The sequence below is a fragment of the Bufo bufo genome, chromosome 7 (genome assembly GCF_905171765.1).
Source record: "Bufo bufo chromosome 7, aBufBuf1.1, whole genome shotgun sequence".
NCBI classification, from domain to species: domain Eukaryota; kingdom Metazoa; phylum Chordata; class Amphibia; order Anura; family Bufonidae; genus Bufo; species Bufo bufo.
Genome location: NC_053395.1, coordinates 2,453,877 through 2,470,661, shown reverse-complemented (window position 1 = coordinate 2,470,661; position 16,785 = coordinate 2,453,877). Strand labels below are relative to the sequence as shown.

The window sequence follows — 16,785 nt, the reverse complement described above, 5'->3', positions numbered from 1 at the left end:
AGGGTGTGATGTGCCCGGTCCCAGCAGTGGAGGGTGTGATGTGCCCGGTCCCAGCAGTGAAGGGTGTGATGGTCCCGGTCCCAGCAGTGGAAGGAGTGATGTGCCCGGTCCGAGCAGTGAAGGGTGTGATGTGCCCGGTCCGAGCAGTGAAGGGTGTGATGTGCCTGGTCCCAGCAGTGGAGGGTGTGATGTGCCTGGTCCCAGCAGTGAAGGGTGTGATGTGCCTGGTCCCAGCAGTGGAGGGTGTGATGTGCCTGGTCCCAGCAGTGGAGGGTGTGATGTGCCCGCTCCCAGCAGTGGTGGGTGTGATGTGCCCGGTCCCAGTATTAGAGGATGTTGTGTGCTGGTCCCAGCAGTTCAGTGGGTGATATTCTGGTCCCTGCAGGGAAGGTGGTGATGTGCTGGTCCCAGCAGTGGAGGGTGTGATGTGCCCGGTCCGAGCAGTGAAGGGTGTGATGTGCCCGGTCCCAGCAGTGAAGGGTGTGATGTGCCTGGTCCCAGCAGTGGAGGGTGTGATGTGCCCGCTCCCAGCAGTGGTGGGTGTGATGTGCCCGGTCCCAGTATTAGAGGATGTTGTGTGCTGGTCCCAGCAGTTCAGTGGGTGATATTCTGGTCCCTGCAGGGAAGGTGGTGATGTGCTGGTCCCAGCAGTGAAGGGGATGATGTGCCCGCTCCAAGCATGAAGGGTGTGATGTGCCCGCTCCAAGCATGAAGGGTGTGATGTGCCCGCTCCAAGCAGTGAAGGGTGTGATGTGCCCAGTCCCAGCAGTGGAGGGTGTGATGTGCCCGCTCCCAGTATTAGAGGATGTTGTGTGCTGGTCCCAGCAGTGGAGGGTGTGATGTGCCTGGTCCCAGCAGTGGAGGGTGTGATGTGCCCGCTCCCAGCAGTGAAGGGTGTGATGTGCCCAGTCCCAGCAGTGGAGGGTGTGATGTGCCGCTCCCAGCATGAAGGGTGTGATGTGCCCGCTCCCAGCAGTGAAGGGTGTGATGTGTCCGCTCCCAGCAGTGGAGGGTGTGATGTGCCCAGTCCCAGCAGTGAAGGAGGGGATGTGCTGGTCCCAGCAGTGGAAGGTGTGATGTGCCCGCTCCCAGCAGTGAAGGGGATGATGTGCCCAGTCCCAGCAGTGGAGGGTGTGATGTGCCCGCTCCCAGCATGAAGGGTGTGATGTGCCCGCTCCCAGAAGTGAAGGGTGTGATGTGCCTGGTCCCAGCTGTCTCACCATATTTTCGCATGGCCAATATGAGGAACCCAATGATTTAGTCCAAGTATCTAAGGACAATAGAAAAGAATTGTGATGGCACACTCGCATTTGGATTAAATACGGGGATTTTTTATTATATGAAGTAAAAAAGTATTTGATGGTGAATGTTTATATTATATAGATGATGCTATAAATATAATAATAAAAATAAAAATAAAAATAAAGATTAAAAAATGAAAGATATATATATATATAAAATATGTGTATATATATATATATATATATATATATATATATATATAGGTACGTTAGGGTAGAGTATAGAGTCTATTCGGCAAAGGTATATAGTTCAATGGGTATTGATGGAATAGGATTCCCTAAAATTATGATAAAAATAGGTAAAATAAAGTAAAAGTAGTGTCCAAAAAGTAGTGTCCAAAAAATATATTAGAGAATGTTCAAAGAGTTCTTTAAGAGGTCCTGGAATCAATAAATGTGGTCCAAGAAGTTCTAATAGTAGATGTTGTCTGTCTTCAGTAAGGTAGTGGTGTTCTTGAGAAGAGTGCAATATATGCGCATATAAAATCCAATTGATAAAAATAGGAATAAAGTGCAGTGCAAAAATAGAGAATTGGGAAAAAAATATAATAAATATATGTGCTCAATGGCATATAATATGTTGTGCACAACAAATGTTTCCTTTTAGCATACAAGTGAAAAAATGTGTTAAAATCGTTGTTGGTACTGATACAGCTTGGTTAGGACCTGTATTCACCGAATTGTCAAGTGTTGGTGTCCGCCTTTTAAAGAGAGAGCGAGGAGAGTCGCTCTCTCTTTAAAAGGCGGACACCAACACTCTCCTCGCTCTCTCTTTAAAAGGCGGACACCAACACTTGACAATTCGGTGAATACAGGTCCTAACCAAGCTGTATCAGTACCAACAACGATTTTAACACATTTTTTCACTTGTATGCTAAAAGGAAACATTTGTTGTGCACAACATATTATATGCCATTGAGCACATATATTTATTATATTTTTTTCCCAATTCTCTATTTTTGCACTGCATTTTATTCCTATTTTTATCAATTGGATTTTATATGCGCATATATTGCACTCTTCTCAAGAACACCACTACCTTACTGAAGACAGACAACATCTACTATTAGAACTTCTTGGACCACATTTATTGATTCCAGGACCTCTTAAAGAACTCTTTGAACATTCTCTAATATATTTTTTGGACACTACTTTTTGGACACTACTTTTACTTTATTTTACCTATTTTTAATCATAATTTTAGGGAATCCTATTCCATCAATACCCATTGAACTATATACCTTTGCCGAATAGACTCTATACTCTACCCTAACGTACCTATATATATATATATATACACATATTTTATATATATATATATATATATCTTTCATTTTTTAATCTTTATTTTTATTGTTATATTTATAGCATCATCTATATAATATAAACATTCACCATCAAATACTTTTTTACTTCATATAATAAAAAATCCCCGTATTTAATCCAAATGCGAGTGTGCCATCACAATTCTTTTCTATTGTAACATATCCTTACGGTTTTAGGTGTACCGGTGATAGAGCACCTCCATCCATACTGACCGTCTGGTGAGCCACAGAACCCTTTCTATCTATAAGGACAATATAAAGAAGATCTACTCTGTATGAAACATCCATGTTGTCCTCAGTCCTGGGGGTTTCCTGCAGCTTTTAGTTTATGTATTAATCTATGACATCTGCTTTCTTTGCAGATTGGATCATACTTTGGGTCAGCCTTGGGTGTGGTCAAGATAACAACATCTACATTTGTCTTGGTGGTGGGAGCCCCAACATACTACTCCCCACTAGGTCCAGGCGGACGGGTCTATCTGTGCCCCATCTCTTCCCAGGTGAGATAGCCATGTGAATGTATAGATCTGATGTTTGTTATGCTGGTTCTCATGGAGGGTCTGGGTGATGTCAAGAGATAATTTCCATACCAGTGGCACCACTGTTTTCCCAGACCCGTCTCCATGTCACATAGACACATGTACACAGGGCTTCCTGAAGCTCTGTTCACTTAGAATATAAAGTCTCTCACATGATTGTTGGTCCCATCAGGAGATGAACCCTCGGACAGCACGTACCACCTTCACCTGCCCAGAGATTCTTCAGGGAGAGAGCAGTCAACCTATGGGCCATTTTGGCTCTGCCCTCGCCATTCTCCCAGACCTGACTGCAGATGAGCTCCCTGACCTAGCTGTTGGGGCCCCCTTTGAAGACAATGGTCAAGGAGCTCTGTATATCTTCCCAGGAAAAGATGGTGGCTTCAGGACTTCTTACATACAGGTAAACTGGAGATATGATGTGGAAGCAATTCTCAGAAATGTCTGGTGTAAGGAAGGCAGGCAACAACAAAGCCGGGTGCAATCAGAAACTGTTCTGTAGCACCACAGGACCGCCACGTAGCCTCACCATTACAGCCCCACAAAATGAAGGCCAGCTGTAAGATCACATACCTACTCTGCCCCCCCCTCCCCCCCACATATGTCTGAGAGTGGTACCATGAAGGACCCCACCCCGAAGTGATGCTTCTGTAGGTTGTCAGGTATGTATCATCACTTGGTGGATAAGAGTTGTCAGAGCAGCTACAGAGGTGAGTGGTATGTCGGATGGTCTTATTCCTGGACCTGACACCACATTTTTCTCAGGATCATCCCTTTTCCCTCTGGGGTGAATCACTCTATTCATCCTGCACTTTTGCCCCATGCATGTGTCATGTCCAACCTCCTCCTTGGGTGAGACAGCAGTAATACTACATCTACTCCGAGCCTCCAGAGGTGGTGGATTGTGTGGTGATGGTGTCAGATCCTTCATACATGGAGAGTGATAAATGAGGTGAAACCTTAATACACATCTTAGGGCACCTTCACACTAGCGGTTTTCTTTTCCGGCATAGAGTTCCGTCACAGGGGCTCAATACCCGAAAATAACTAATCGGTTTTATCCCCATGCATTCTGAATGGAGAGTAATCCGTCCAGGATGCATCAGTCTTCAGTTCAATCTTTTTGACTGTTCCGGACGGAGATAATACCGCAGAATGCTACGGTTTTATCTCCTGTGAAAAAAAAAAGACTTGCCTGAATGCCGGATCCGGGAATGTATTAGTGCCGGATCCGGCATTCAAAATACCGCAATGTCGGATCCGTCCTTCCGGTCTGCACATGCGCAGACTGGTAAAAATGTGAAAAAAATATATAATGGATCTGTTTCTCCGGATGACAAACGAAGAGACGGATCCGTTCTTGCAATGCATTCGAAAGACGGATCCACATCCGGATCCGTCTACAAATGCTTTCCGTTTGCATGCAGATTGCTGGATCCAGCAGGGAGCTCCGGCAACGGAACTGCCCGCCGGATCACTCTGCCGCAAGTGTGAAAGTAGCCTAAGTGTCCCCATGTCATTGCCCGTGTTTAATACCTTGACATTCACGTTACATTCTCCAGCGTGTGGCCGGACGTCTACTGACGGGTGGAATTCAGTTCTTTGGAAGGTCGTTGGCTAGTAGCTTAGACTTGACGAATGATGGACTGCCAGATGTGACGGCGGGGGGTGAAGGTGTCGCGGTCATACTGAGGTAAGGAGGCTGACATCTTGAGCAGAAGGTAGTCCCTGCTGTCATGTCTTGGACAATACTTGGCTTCATAGAGATCTGCTCAGAGGGGTTTTACCTGGGAAAATATTAGCTGCAGTGAGTTGGGCACTTCACATGGAGGATTATGGACATGAAATACAGATTCTTCTCTCTGTTAGCGCCCCCTGCTGTTCATCCTTGTGGTCCACCTTCTCCTGCATTCAGTGGTGGACACACATGCTCAGTAGCTTCGGACACCTTTCATTCTCTCCTCCCTACTGCTGAATGCAGAGAAGTGTATGGCTGCATCTCTCTTCAGACAGGGAGAAGGTAGTGGGGGTCAGTATATATGCTATGTATAAGGAAGGAGTTAACAAGTGGACTTCTGGGAGATGCAGCTGCTTGATGGTCACATGGGAGCAGCTGTTGTCTACCCTCAGAAGGGAGGAGACCAGAGCTGCAGAGAGGTGAGGAGGGTGGCAGTGACTCCGGTGTGCATTACTGCAGATGTTTGTGAGCAGACGTGGGGCAGACTAGGGTGACATCTCCTGTGGCAGCCATAATTGGTGGCCCCCAAATTTATCAGAAATACATAACTGGTTAATGGAAGCTTTAACCACTAGGCAGAAGATGATGACTCCACGACTGGTATCAATGAGGGGTTTCTTGCTTTCTGAAGGAAATGTCCTCTGAAACTCATGTTGTGTGTTCCTTGTTGGCAATGTTTCTCCTGCTAAGATCTCGGCCAGTGCTCCAGGTCTCAGTGGTCATGAGCTTCAGCCGCCGCGAGTTTCCACTTTCCTCATATGAATGTCCAGATAAAATACCGCAGACTACAGAAATTCGTGTGTGTTTCAACAAGAAAGTGAAGAGCCGTGGAGTGACAGGTAAGGAAGGCACCATGGGGGAGGGGGGGTGGGCAGCCCATACAAATGCCATGCACACCAGTGTGAGGTCCAAGACTATGTAGGAAATGGAAACCAGTAACGGCTCAGCATAGGGGCCATTCAGCAAGTAATTTATAGCTCATGGGCAGTAAGTATCCACCAGAAGGAAGTTCTCACCAATAAGAGTTAGGGCAGTGGGAATGAAATGCGGTCAGGGTCACAGAGGATTCTCCACTATGGAGGTAGGAATGTAATGAGGTCAAGGTCAGACGAGCCCAGAGGATCCTCCACTATGGAGGTAGGAATGTAATGAGGTCAGGGTCAGAGGAGTCCAGAGGATCCTCCACTATGGAGGTAGGAATGTAATGAGGTCAGGGTCAGACGAGTCCAGAGGATCCTCCACTATGGAGGTAGGAATGTAATGAGGTCAGGGTCAGACGAGCCCAGAGGATCCTCCACTATGGAGGTAGGAATGTAATGAGGTCAGGGTCAGACGAGCCCAGAGGATCCTCCACTATGGAGGTAGGAATGTAATGAGGTCAGGGTCAGAGGAGTCCAGAGGATCCTCCACTATGGAGGTAGGAATGTAATGAGGTCAGGGTCAGAGGAGTCCAGAGGATCCTCCACTATGGAAGTGGGAATGTAATGAGGTCAGGGTCAGAGGAGTCCAGAGGATCCTTCACTATGGAGGTAGGAATGTAATGAGGTCAGGGTCAGACGAGTCCAGAGGATCCTCCACTATGGAGGTAGGAATGTAATGAGGTCAGGGTCAGAGGAGTCCAGAGGATCCTCCACTATGAAGGTAGGAATGTAATGAGGTCAGGGTCAGACGAGCCCAGAGGATCCTCCACTATGGAGGTAGGAATGTAATGGGGTCAGGGTCAGAGGAGTCCAGAGGATCCTCCACTATGGAAGTGGGAATGTAATGAGGTCAGGGTCAGAGGAGTCCAGAGGATCCTCCACTATGAAGGTAGGAATGTAATGAGGTCAAAATCAGAGGAGTCCAGAGGATCCTCCACTATGGAGGTAGGAATGTAATGAGGTCAGGGTCAGAGGAGTCCAGAGGATTCTCCACTATGGAGGTAGGAATGTAATGAGGTCAGGGTCAGACGAGCCCAGAGGATCCTCCACTATGGAGGTAGGAATGTAATGAGGTCAGGGTCAGAGGAGTCCAGAGGATCCTCCACTATGGAGGTAGGAATGTAATGAGGTCAGGGTCAGACGAGTCCAGAGGATCCTCCACTATGGAGGTAGGAATGTAATGAGGTCAGGGTCAGACGAGCCCAGAGGTTCCTCCACTATGGAGGTAGGAATGTAATGAGGTCAGGGTCAGACGAGCCCAGAGGATCCTCCACTATGGAGGTAGGAATGTAATGAGGTCAGGGTCAGAGGAGTCCAGAGGATCCTCCACTATGGAGGTAGGAATGTAATGAGGTCAGGGTCAGAGGAGTCCAGAGGATCCTTCACTATGGAGGTAGGAATGTAATGAGGTCAGGGTCAGACGAGTCCAGAGGATCCTCCACTATGGAGGTAGGAATGTAATGAGGTCAGGGTCAGAGGAGTCCAGAGGATCCTCCACTATGAAGGTAGGAATGTAATGAGGTCAGGGTCAGACGAGCCCAGAGGATCCTCCACTATGGAGGTAGGAATGTAATGGGGTCAGGGTCAGAGGAGTCCAGAGGATCCTCCACTATGGAAGTGGGAATGTAATGAGGTCAGGGTCAGAGGAGTCCAGAGGATCCTCCACTATGAAGGTAGGAATGTAATGAGGTCAAAATCAGATGAGTCCAGAGGATCCTCCACTATGGAGGTAGGAATGTAATGAGGTCAGGGTCAGACGAGTCCAGAGGATCCTCCGCTATAGAGGTAGGAATGTAATGAGGTCAGGGTCAGAGGAGTCCAGAGGATCCTCCACTATGAAGGTAGGAATGTAATGAGGTCAGGGTCAGAGGAGTCCAGAGGATCCTCCACTATGAAGGTAGGAATGTAATGAGGTCAGGGTCAGACGAGTCCAGAGGATCCTCCGCTATAGAGGTAGGAATGTAATGAGGTCAGGGTCAGACGAGTCCAGAGGATCCTCCACTATGAAGGTAGTAATGTAATGAGGTCAGGGTCAGAGGAATCCAGAGGATCCTCCACTATGGAGGTAGGAATGTAATGAGGTCAGGGTCAGACGAGTCCAGAGGATCCTCCGCTATAGAGGTAGGAATGTAATGAGGTCAGGGTCAGACGAGTCCAGAAGATCCTCCACTATGGAGGTAGGAATGTAATGAGGTCAGGGTCAGACGAGTCCAGAGGATCCTCCACTATGGAGGTAGGAATGTAATGAGGTCAGGGTCAGACGAGTCCAGAGGATCCTCCACTATGAAGGTAGGAACGTAATGAGGTCAGGGTCAGATGAGTCCAGAGGATCCTCCACTATGAAGGTAGGAATGTAATGAGGTCAGGGTCAGAGGAGTCCAGAGGATCCTCCACTATGAAGGTAGGAACGTAATGAGGTCAGGGTCAGAGGAGTCCAGAGGATCCTCCACTATGGAGGCAGGAATGTAATGAGGTCAGGGTCAGAGGAGTCCAGAGGATCCTCCACTATGGAGGTAGGAATGTAATGAGGTCAGGGTCAGACGAGTCCAGAGGATCCTCCACTATGAAGGTAGGAACGTAATGAGGTCAGGGTCAGATGAGTCCAGAGGATCCTCCACTATGAAGGTAGGAATGTAATGAGGTCAGGGTCAGAGGAGTCCAGAGGATCCTCCACTATGAAGGTAGGAACGTAATGAGGTCAGGGTCAGAGGAGTCCAGAGGATCCTCCACTATGGAGGCAGGAATGTAATGAGGTCAGGGTCAGAGGAGTCCAGAGGATCCTCCACTATGGAGGTAGGAATGTAATGAGGTCAGGGTCAGACAAGTCCAGAGGATCCTCCACTATGGAGGTAGGGATGTAATGAGGTCAGGGTCAGAGGAGTCCAGAGGATCCTCCACTATGGAGGTAGGAATGTAATGAGGTCAGGGTCAGACGAGTCCAGAGGATCCTCCACTATGGAGGTAGGAATGTAATGAGGTCAGGGTCAGACGAGTCCAGAGGATCCTCCACTATGGAGGTAGGAATGTAATGAGGTCAGGGTCAGACGAGTCCAGAGGATCCTCCGCTATAGAGGTAGGAATGTAATGAGGTCAGGGTCAGAGGAGTCCAGAGGATCCTCCACTATGAAGGTAGGAATGTAATGAGGTCAGGGTCAGAGGAGTCCAGAGGATCCTCCACTATGAAGGTAGGAATGTAATGAGGTCAGGGTCAGACGAGTCCAGAGGATCCTCCGCTATAGAGGTAGGAATGTAATGAGGTCAGGGTCAGAGGAGTCCAGAGGATCCTCCACTATGAAGGTAGTAATGTAATGAGGTCAGGGTCAGAGGAATCCAGAGGATCCTCCACTATGGAGGTAGGAATGTAATGAGGTCAGGGTCAGACGAGTGCAGAGGATCCTCCGCTATAGAGGTAGGAATGTAATGAGGTCAGGGTCAGACGAGTCCAGAGGATCCTCCACTATGAAGGTAGTAATGTAATGAGGTCAGGGTCAGAGGAGTCCAGAGGATCCTCCACTATGGAGGTAGGAATGTAATGAGGTCAGGGTCAGACGAGTCCAGAGGATCCTCCACTATGAAGGTAGGAACGTAATGAGGTCAGGGTCAGATGAGTCCAGAGGATCCTCCACTATGAAGGTAGGAATGTAATGAGGTCAGGGTCAGAGGAGTCCAGAGGATCCTCCACTATGAAGGTAGGAACGTAATGAGGTCAGGGTCAGAGGAGTCCAGAGGATCCTCCACTATGGAGGCAGGAATGTAATGAGGTCAGGGTCAGAGGAGTCCAGAGGATCCTCCACTATGGAGGTAGGAATGTAATGAGGTCAGGGTCAGACGAGTCCAGAGGATCCTCCACTATGGAGGTAGGAATGTAATGAGGTCAGGGTCAGAGGAGTCCAGAGGATCCTCCACTATGGAGGTAGGAATGTAATGAGGTCAGGGTCAGACGAGTCCAGAGGATCCTCCACTATGGAGGTAGGAATGTAATGAGGTCAGGGTCAGACGAGTCCAGAGGATCCTCCACTATGGAGGTAGGAATGTAATGAGGTCAGGGTCAGAGGAGTCCAGAAGATCCTCCACTATGGAGATAGGAATGTAATGAGGTCAGGGTCAGAAGAGTCCAGAGGATCCTCCACTATGGAGGCAGGAATGTAATGAGGTCAGGGTCAGAGGAGTCCAGAGGATCCTCCACTATGGAAGTGGGAATGTAATGAGGTCAGGGTCAGAGGAGTCCAGAGGATCCTCCACTATGGAGGTAGGAATGTAATGAGGTCAGGGTCAGACGAGTCCAGAGGATCCTCCACTATGGAGGTAGGAATGTAATGAGGTCAGGGTCAGACAAGTCCAGAGGATCCTCCACTATGGAGGTAGGGATGTAATGAGGTCAGGGTCAGAGGAGTCCAGAGGATCCTCCACTATGGAGGCAGGAATGTAATGAGGTCAGGGTCAGAGGAGTCCAGAGGATCCTCCACTATGGAAGTAGGAATGTAATGAGGTCAGGGTCAGAGGAGTCCAGAGGATCCTTCACTATGGAGGTAGGAATGTAATGAGGTCAGGGTCAGACGAGTCCAGAGGATCCTCCACTATGGAGGTAGGAATGTAATGAGGTCAGGGTCAGACAAGTCCAGAGGATCCTCCACTATGGAGGTAGGGATGTAATGAGGTCAGGGTCAGAGGAGTCCAGAAGATCCTCCACTATGGAGGTAGGAATGTAATGAGGTCAGGGTCAGACGAGTCCAGAGGATACTCCACTATGGAGGTAGGAATGTAATGAGGTCAGGGTCAGACGAGTCCAGAGGATCCTCCACTATGGAGGTAGGAATGTAATGAGGTCAGGGTCAGAGGAGTCCAGAGGATCCTCCACTATGGAGGTAGGAATGTAATGAGGTCAGGGTAAGACGAGTCCAGAGGATCCTCCATTATGGAGGTAGGAATGTAATGAGGTCAGGGTCAGAGGAGTCCAGAGGATCCTCCACTATGGAGGTAGGAATGTAATGAGGTCAGGGTCAGACGAGTCCAGAGGATCCTCCACTATGGAGGTAGGAATGTAATGAGGTCAGGGTCAGACAAGTCCAGAGGATCCTCCACTATGGAGGTAGGGATGTAATGAGGTCAGGGTCAGAGGAGTCCAGAGGATCCTCCACTATGGAGGTAGGAATGTAATGAGGTCAGGGTCAGACGAGTCCAGAGGATCCTCCACTATGGAGGTAGGAATGTAATGAGGTCAGGGTCAGACGAGTCCAGAGGATCCTCCACTATGGAGGTAGGAATGTAATGAGGTCAGGGTCAGACGAGTCCAGAGGATCCTCCGCTATAGAGGTAGGAATGTAATGAGGTCAGGGTCAGAGGAGTCCAGAGGATCCTCCACTATGAAGGTAGGAATGTAATGAGGTCAGGGTCAGAGGAGTCCAGAGGATCCTCCACTATGAAGGTAGGAATGTAATGAGGTCAGGGTCAGACGAGTCCAGAGGATCCTCCGCTATAGAGGTAGGAATGTAATGAGGTCAGGGTCAGACGAGTCCAGAGGATCCTCCACTATAAAGGTAGTAATGTAATGAGGTCAGGGTCAGAGGAATCCAGAGGATCCTCCACTATGGAGGTAGGAATGTAATGAGGTCAGGGTCAGACGAGTCCAGAGGATCCTCCGCTATAGAGGTAGGAATGTAATGAGGTCAGGGTCAGACGAGTCCAGAAGATCCTCCACTATGGAGGTAGGAATGTAATGAGGTCAGGGTCAGACGAGTCCAGAGGATCCTCCACTATGGAGGTAGGAATGTAATGAGGTCAGGGTCAGACGAGTGCAGAGGATCCTCCGCTATAGAGGTAGGAATGTAATGAGGTCAGGGTCAGACGAGTCCAGAGGATCCTCCACTATGAAGGTAGTAATGTAATGAGGTCAGGGTCAGAGGAGTCCAGAGGATCCTCCACTATGGAGGTAGGAATGTAATGAGGTCAGGGTCAGAGGAGTCCAGAGGATCCTCCACTATGGAAGTGGGAATGTAATGAGGTCAGGGTCAGACGAGTCCAGAGGATCCTCCACTATGAAGGTAGGAATGTAATGAGGTCAGGGTCAGACGAGTCCAGAGGATCCTCCACTATGGAGGTAGGAATGTAATGAGGTCAGGGTCAGACAAGTCCAGAGGATCCTCCACTATGGAGGTAGGGATGTAATGAGGTCAGGGTCAGAGGAGTCCAGAGGATCCTCCACTATGGAGGCAGGAATGTAATGAGGTCAGGGTCAGAGGAGTCCAGAGGATCCTCCACTATGGAAGTAGGAATGTAATGAGGTCAGGGTCAGAGGAGTCCAGAGGATCCTTCACTATGGAGGTAGGAATGTAATGAGGTCAGGGTCAGACAAGTCCAGAGGATCCTCCACTATGGAGGTAGGGATGTAATGAGGTCAGGGTCAGACGAGTCCAGAGGATCCTCCACTATGGAGGTAGGAATGTAATGAGGTCAGGGTCAGACGAGTCCAGAGGATCCTCCACTATGGAGGTAGGAATGTAATGAGGTCAGGGTCAGACGAGTCCAGAGGATCCTCCACTATGGAGGTAGGAATGTAATGAGGTCAGGGTCAGAAGAGTCCAGAGGATCCTCCACTATGGAGGTAGGAATGTAATGAGGTCAGGGTAAGACGAGTCCAGAGGATCCTCCATTATGGAGGTAGGAATGTAATGAGGTCAGGGTCAGAGGAGTACAGAGGATCCTCCACTATGGAGGTAGGAATGTAATGAGGTCAGGGTCAGAGGAGTCCAGAGGATCCTCCACTATGGAGGTAGGAATGTAATGAGGTCAGGGTCAGAAGAGTCCAGAGGATCCTCCACTATGGAGGCAGGAATGTAATGAGGTCAGGGTCAGAGGAGTCCAGAGGATCCTCCACTATGGAAGTAGGAATGTAATGAGGTCAGGGTCAGAGGAGTCCAGAGGATCCTTCACTATGGAGGTAGGAATGTAATGAGGTCAGGGTCAGACGAGTCCAGAGGATCCTCCACTATGGAGGTAGGAATGTAATGAGGTCAGGGTCTGAGGAGTCCAGAGGATCCTCCACTATGGAGGTAGGAATGTAATTAGGTCAGGGTAAGACGAGTCCAGAGGATCCTCCATTATGGAGGTAGGAATGTAATGAGGTCAGGGTCAGAGGAGTCCAGAGGATCCTCCACTATGGAGGTAGGAATGTAATGAGGTCAGGGTCAGAGGAGTCCAGAGGATCCTCCACTATGGAGGTAGGAATGTAATGAGGTCAGGGTCAGAAGAGTCCAGAGGATCCTCCACTATGGAGGCAGGAATGTAATGAGGTCAGGGTCAGAGGAGTCCAGAGGATCCTCCACTATGGAAGTAGGAATGTAATGAGGTCAGGGTCAGAGGAGTCCAGAGGATCCTTCACTATGGAGGTAGGAATGTAATGAGGTCAGGGTCAGACGAGTCCAGAGGATCCTCCACTATGGAGGTAGGAATGTAATGAGGTCAGGGTCAGACAAGTCCAGAGGATCCTCCACTATGGAGGTAGGGATGTAATGAGGTCAGGGTCAGAGGAGTCCAGAAGATCCTCCACTATGGAGGTAGGAATGTAATGAGGTTAGGGTCAGACGAGTCCAGAGGATTCTCCACTATGGAGGTAGGAATGTAATGAGGTCAGGGTCAGACGAGTCCAGAGGATCCTCCACTATGGAGGTAGGAATGTAATGAGGTCAGGGTCAGACGAGTCCAGAGGATCCTCCACTATGGAGGTAGGAATGTAATGAGGTCAGGGTCTGAGGAGTCCAGAGGATCCTCCACTATGGAGGTAGGAATGTAATGAGGTCAGGGTCAGAGGAGTCCAGAGGATCCTCCACTATGGAGGTAGGAATGTAATGAGGTCAGGGTCAGACGAGTCCAGAGGATCCTCCACTATGGAGGTAGGAATGTAATGAGGTCAGGGTCAGAGGAGTCCAGAAGATCCTCCACTATGGAGATAGGAATGTAATGAGGTCAGGGTCAGACGAGTCCAGAGGATACTCCACTATGGAGGTAGGAATGTAATGAGGTCAGGGTCAGAGGAGTCCAGAGGATCCTCCACTATGGAGGCAGGAATGTAATGAGGTCGGATCCTCCACTATGGAAGGATTGGACAGTTCTAACATAAGATTCTGCACTGGGCTCACTCTGACAATATAATGGGCCCAATGAGGTCCATAAGTGGAGAAGTTGGATGGGTGTTTTGGGTTATGTCACAGTCACAATTGCCCTAAGTGAAAATGCTGCTCATTCATCCGTTGGTTTTCTCTTTCATGCAGCCAGTATAATCACCATTCTGTTGGACGCACATTGCACTGTGTGAACAGGGATGTGCTGCCGACAAACCATGAATGCATATGGGGACAGCAGTGATCATTCATCCCCTTTCAGAAGGATTACTTCTGCCTGTGAATGCAGCAAGAGGGCAATGATGGAGAGCAGACTGCTTGTTCCTGATGTTTGCCCTGTGTGTTGGACCATGTAAATGGGTCCATAGTCCTCACTGAAGACATGACCTGAATGTGGAGTGTATGACGCCATAAAGGGGCCATGCACATATCCCGTGGGGTAGGCCCTTGGTGTTCTTCTCATTCCTTCACCAGGCCGAGTCCCTGAACTGATTCTATTTTTATTTTAGGTGCAACCTCAGCTTCAGTGCACTACACCCTTGTGCTGGATGCGGGGCGTACACTGAGTCGTGCTGTCTTCTCTGGAACCCCACAAAATAACACCCGTGTGATATCCTCATCTCAGGAGCTCATCAGAAGTGAAGAATGCGTCAGTTACAGGATCACTCTTCCCGTTAGTATCCACTGCACTCCAGGCCATCACCCCATGCTTTCATACTGACCTTCAGAGGGCATTGCTTGGCCCAAAGCTCAACCCAAAACACCACAATTACAGCAAACCCAAGTCATTTGTGAAAGTGTCCTGCAGAAGCTGTGGTGGTTCAGATGATAGTCTCCAAGCACTGTAGAGCACTGTGGGAGCACTGTACGGTATGAGCAGTGATGTGTGGGAGCACTGTACGGTATGAGCAGTGATGTGTGGGAGCGCTGTACGGTATGAGCAGTGATGTGTGGGAGCACTGTACGGTATGAGCAGTGATGTGTGGGAGCGCTGTACGGTATGAGCAGTGATGTGTGGGAGCACTGTACGGTATGAGCAGTGATGTGTGGGAGCACTGTACGGTATGAGCAGTGATGTGTGGGAGCGCTGTACGGTATGAGCAGTGATGTGTGGGAGCGCTGTACGGTATGAGCAGTGATGTGTGGGAGCGCTGTACGGTATGAGCAGTGATGTGTGGGAGCGCTGTACGGTATGAGCAGTGATGTGTGGGAGCTCTGTACGGTATGAGCAGTGATGTGTGGGAGCCCTGTACGGTATGAGCAGTGATGTGTGGGAGCGCTGTACGGTATAAGCAGTGATGTGTGGGAGCACTGTACGGTATGAGCAGTGATGTGTGGGAGCGCTGTACGGTATAAGCAGTGATGTGTGGGAGCACTGTACGGTATGAGCAGTGATGTGTGGGAGCGCTGTACGGTATGAGCAGTGATGTGTGGGAGCACTGTACGGTATGAGCAGTGATGTGTGGGAGCGCTGTACGGTATAAGCAGTGATGTGTGGGAGCACTGTACGGTATGAGCAGTGATGTGTGGGAGCGCTGTACGGTATGAGCAGTGATGTGTGGGAGCACTGTAAGGTATGAGCAGTGATGTGTGGGAGCGCTGTACGGTATGAGCAGTGAGGTGTGGGAGCACTGTACGGTATGAGCAGTGAGGTGTGGGAGCACTGTACGGTATGAGAAGTGATGTGTGGGAGCGCTGTACGGTATGAGCAGTGATGTGTGGGAGCACTGTACGGTATGAGCAGTGATGTGTGGGAGCACTGTACGGTATGAGCAGTGATGTGTGGGAGCGCTGTACGGTATAAGCAGTGATGTGTGGGAGCGAAGTACGGTATGAGAAGTGATGTGTGGGAGCGCTGTACGGTATGAGCAGTGATGTGTGGGAGCACTGTACGGTATGAGCAGTGATGTGTGGGAGCGCTGTACGGTATGAGCAGTGATGTGTGGGAGCGCTGTACGGTATGAGCAGTGATGTGTGGGAGCGCTGTACGGTATGAGCAGTGATGTGTGGGAGCGCTGTACGGTATGAGCAGTGATGTGTGGGAGCACTGTACGGTATAAGCAGTGATGTGTGGGAGCGCTGTACGGTATGAGCAGTGATGTGTGGGAGCGCTGTACGGTATGAGCAGTGATGTGTGGGAGCGCTGTACGGTATGAGCAGTGATGTGTGGGAGCGCTGTACGGTATGAGCAGTGATGTGTGGGAGCACTGTACGGTATTAGCAGTGAGGTGTGGGAGCACTGTACGGTATGAGCAGTGATGTGTGGGAGCGCTGTACGGTATGAGCAGTGATGTGTGGGAGCACTGTACGGTATGAGCAGTGAGGTGTGGGAGCGCTGTACGGTATGAGCAGTGATGTGTGGGAGCGCTGTACGGTATGAGCAGTGATGTGTGGGAGCACTGTACGGTATGAGCAGTGATGTGTGGGAGCCCTGTACGGTATGAGCAGTGATGTGTGGGAGCACTGTACGGTATGAGCAGTGATGTGTGGGAGCACTGTACGGTATGAGCAGTGATGTGTGGGAGCGCTGTACGGTATGAGCAGTGATGTGTGGGAGCACTGTACGGTATGAGCAGTGATGTGTGGGAGCGCTGTACGGTATGAGCAGTGATGTGTGGGAGCTCTGTACGGTATGAGCAGTGATGTGTGGGAGCCCTGTACGGTATGAGCAGTGATGTGTGGGAGCGCTGTACGGTATGAGCAGTGATGTGTGGGAGCGCTGTACGGTATGAGCAGTGATGTGTGGGAGCGCTGTACGGTATGAGCAGTGATGTGTGGGAGCGCTGTACGGTATGAGCAGTGATGTGTGGGAGCGCTGTACGGTATGAGCAGTGATGTGTGGGAGCTC

General features: G+C 49.7%; 1 protein-coding gene across 2 annotated transcripts in view; it reads left to right on the top strand.

Annotated features, from left to right (window-relative positions):
• LOC121007436 (integrin alpha-M-like) overlaps window positions 1–16,785 on the top strand; it is a 79,327-nt gene that overhangs the window by 53,624 nt on the left and 8,918 nt on the right. For both annotated transcript variants that reach the window (XM_040439359.1, XM_040439358.1), the window contains exons 13-17: window positions 2,989–3,126; window positions 3,338–3,565; window positions 4,725–4,855; window positions 5,591–5,739; window positions 14,447–14,610. In XM_040439359.1, coding sequence (XP_040295293.1) covers window positions 2,989–3,126; window positions 3,338–3,565; window positions 4,725–4,855; window positions 5,591–5,739; window positions 14,447–14,610 — 810 coding nt within the window. The remainder of the gene's footprint in view (window positions 1–2,988; window positions 3,127–3,337; window positions 3,566–4,724; window positions 4,856–5,590; window positions 5,740–14,446; window positions 14,611–16,785) is intronic.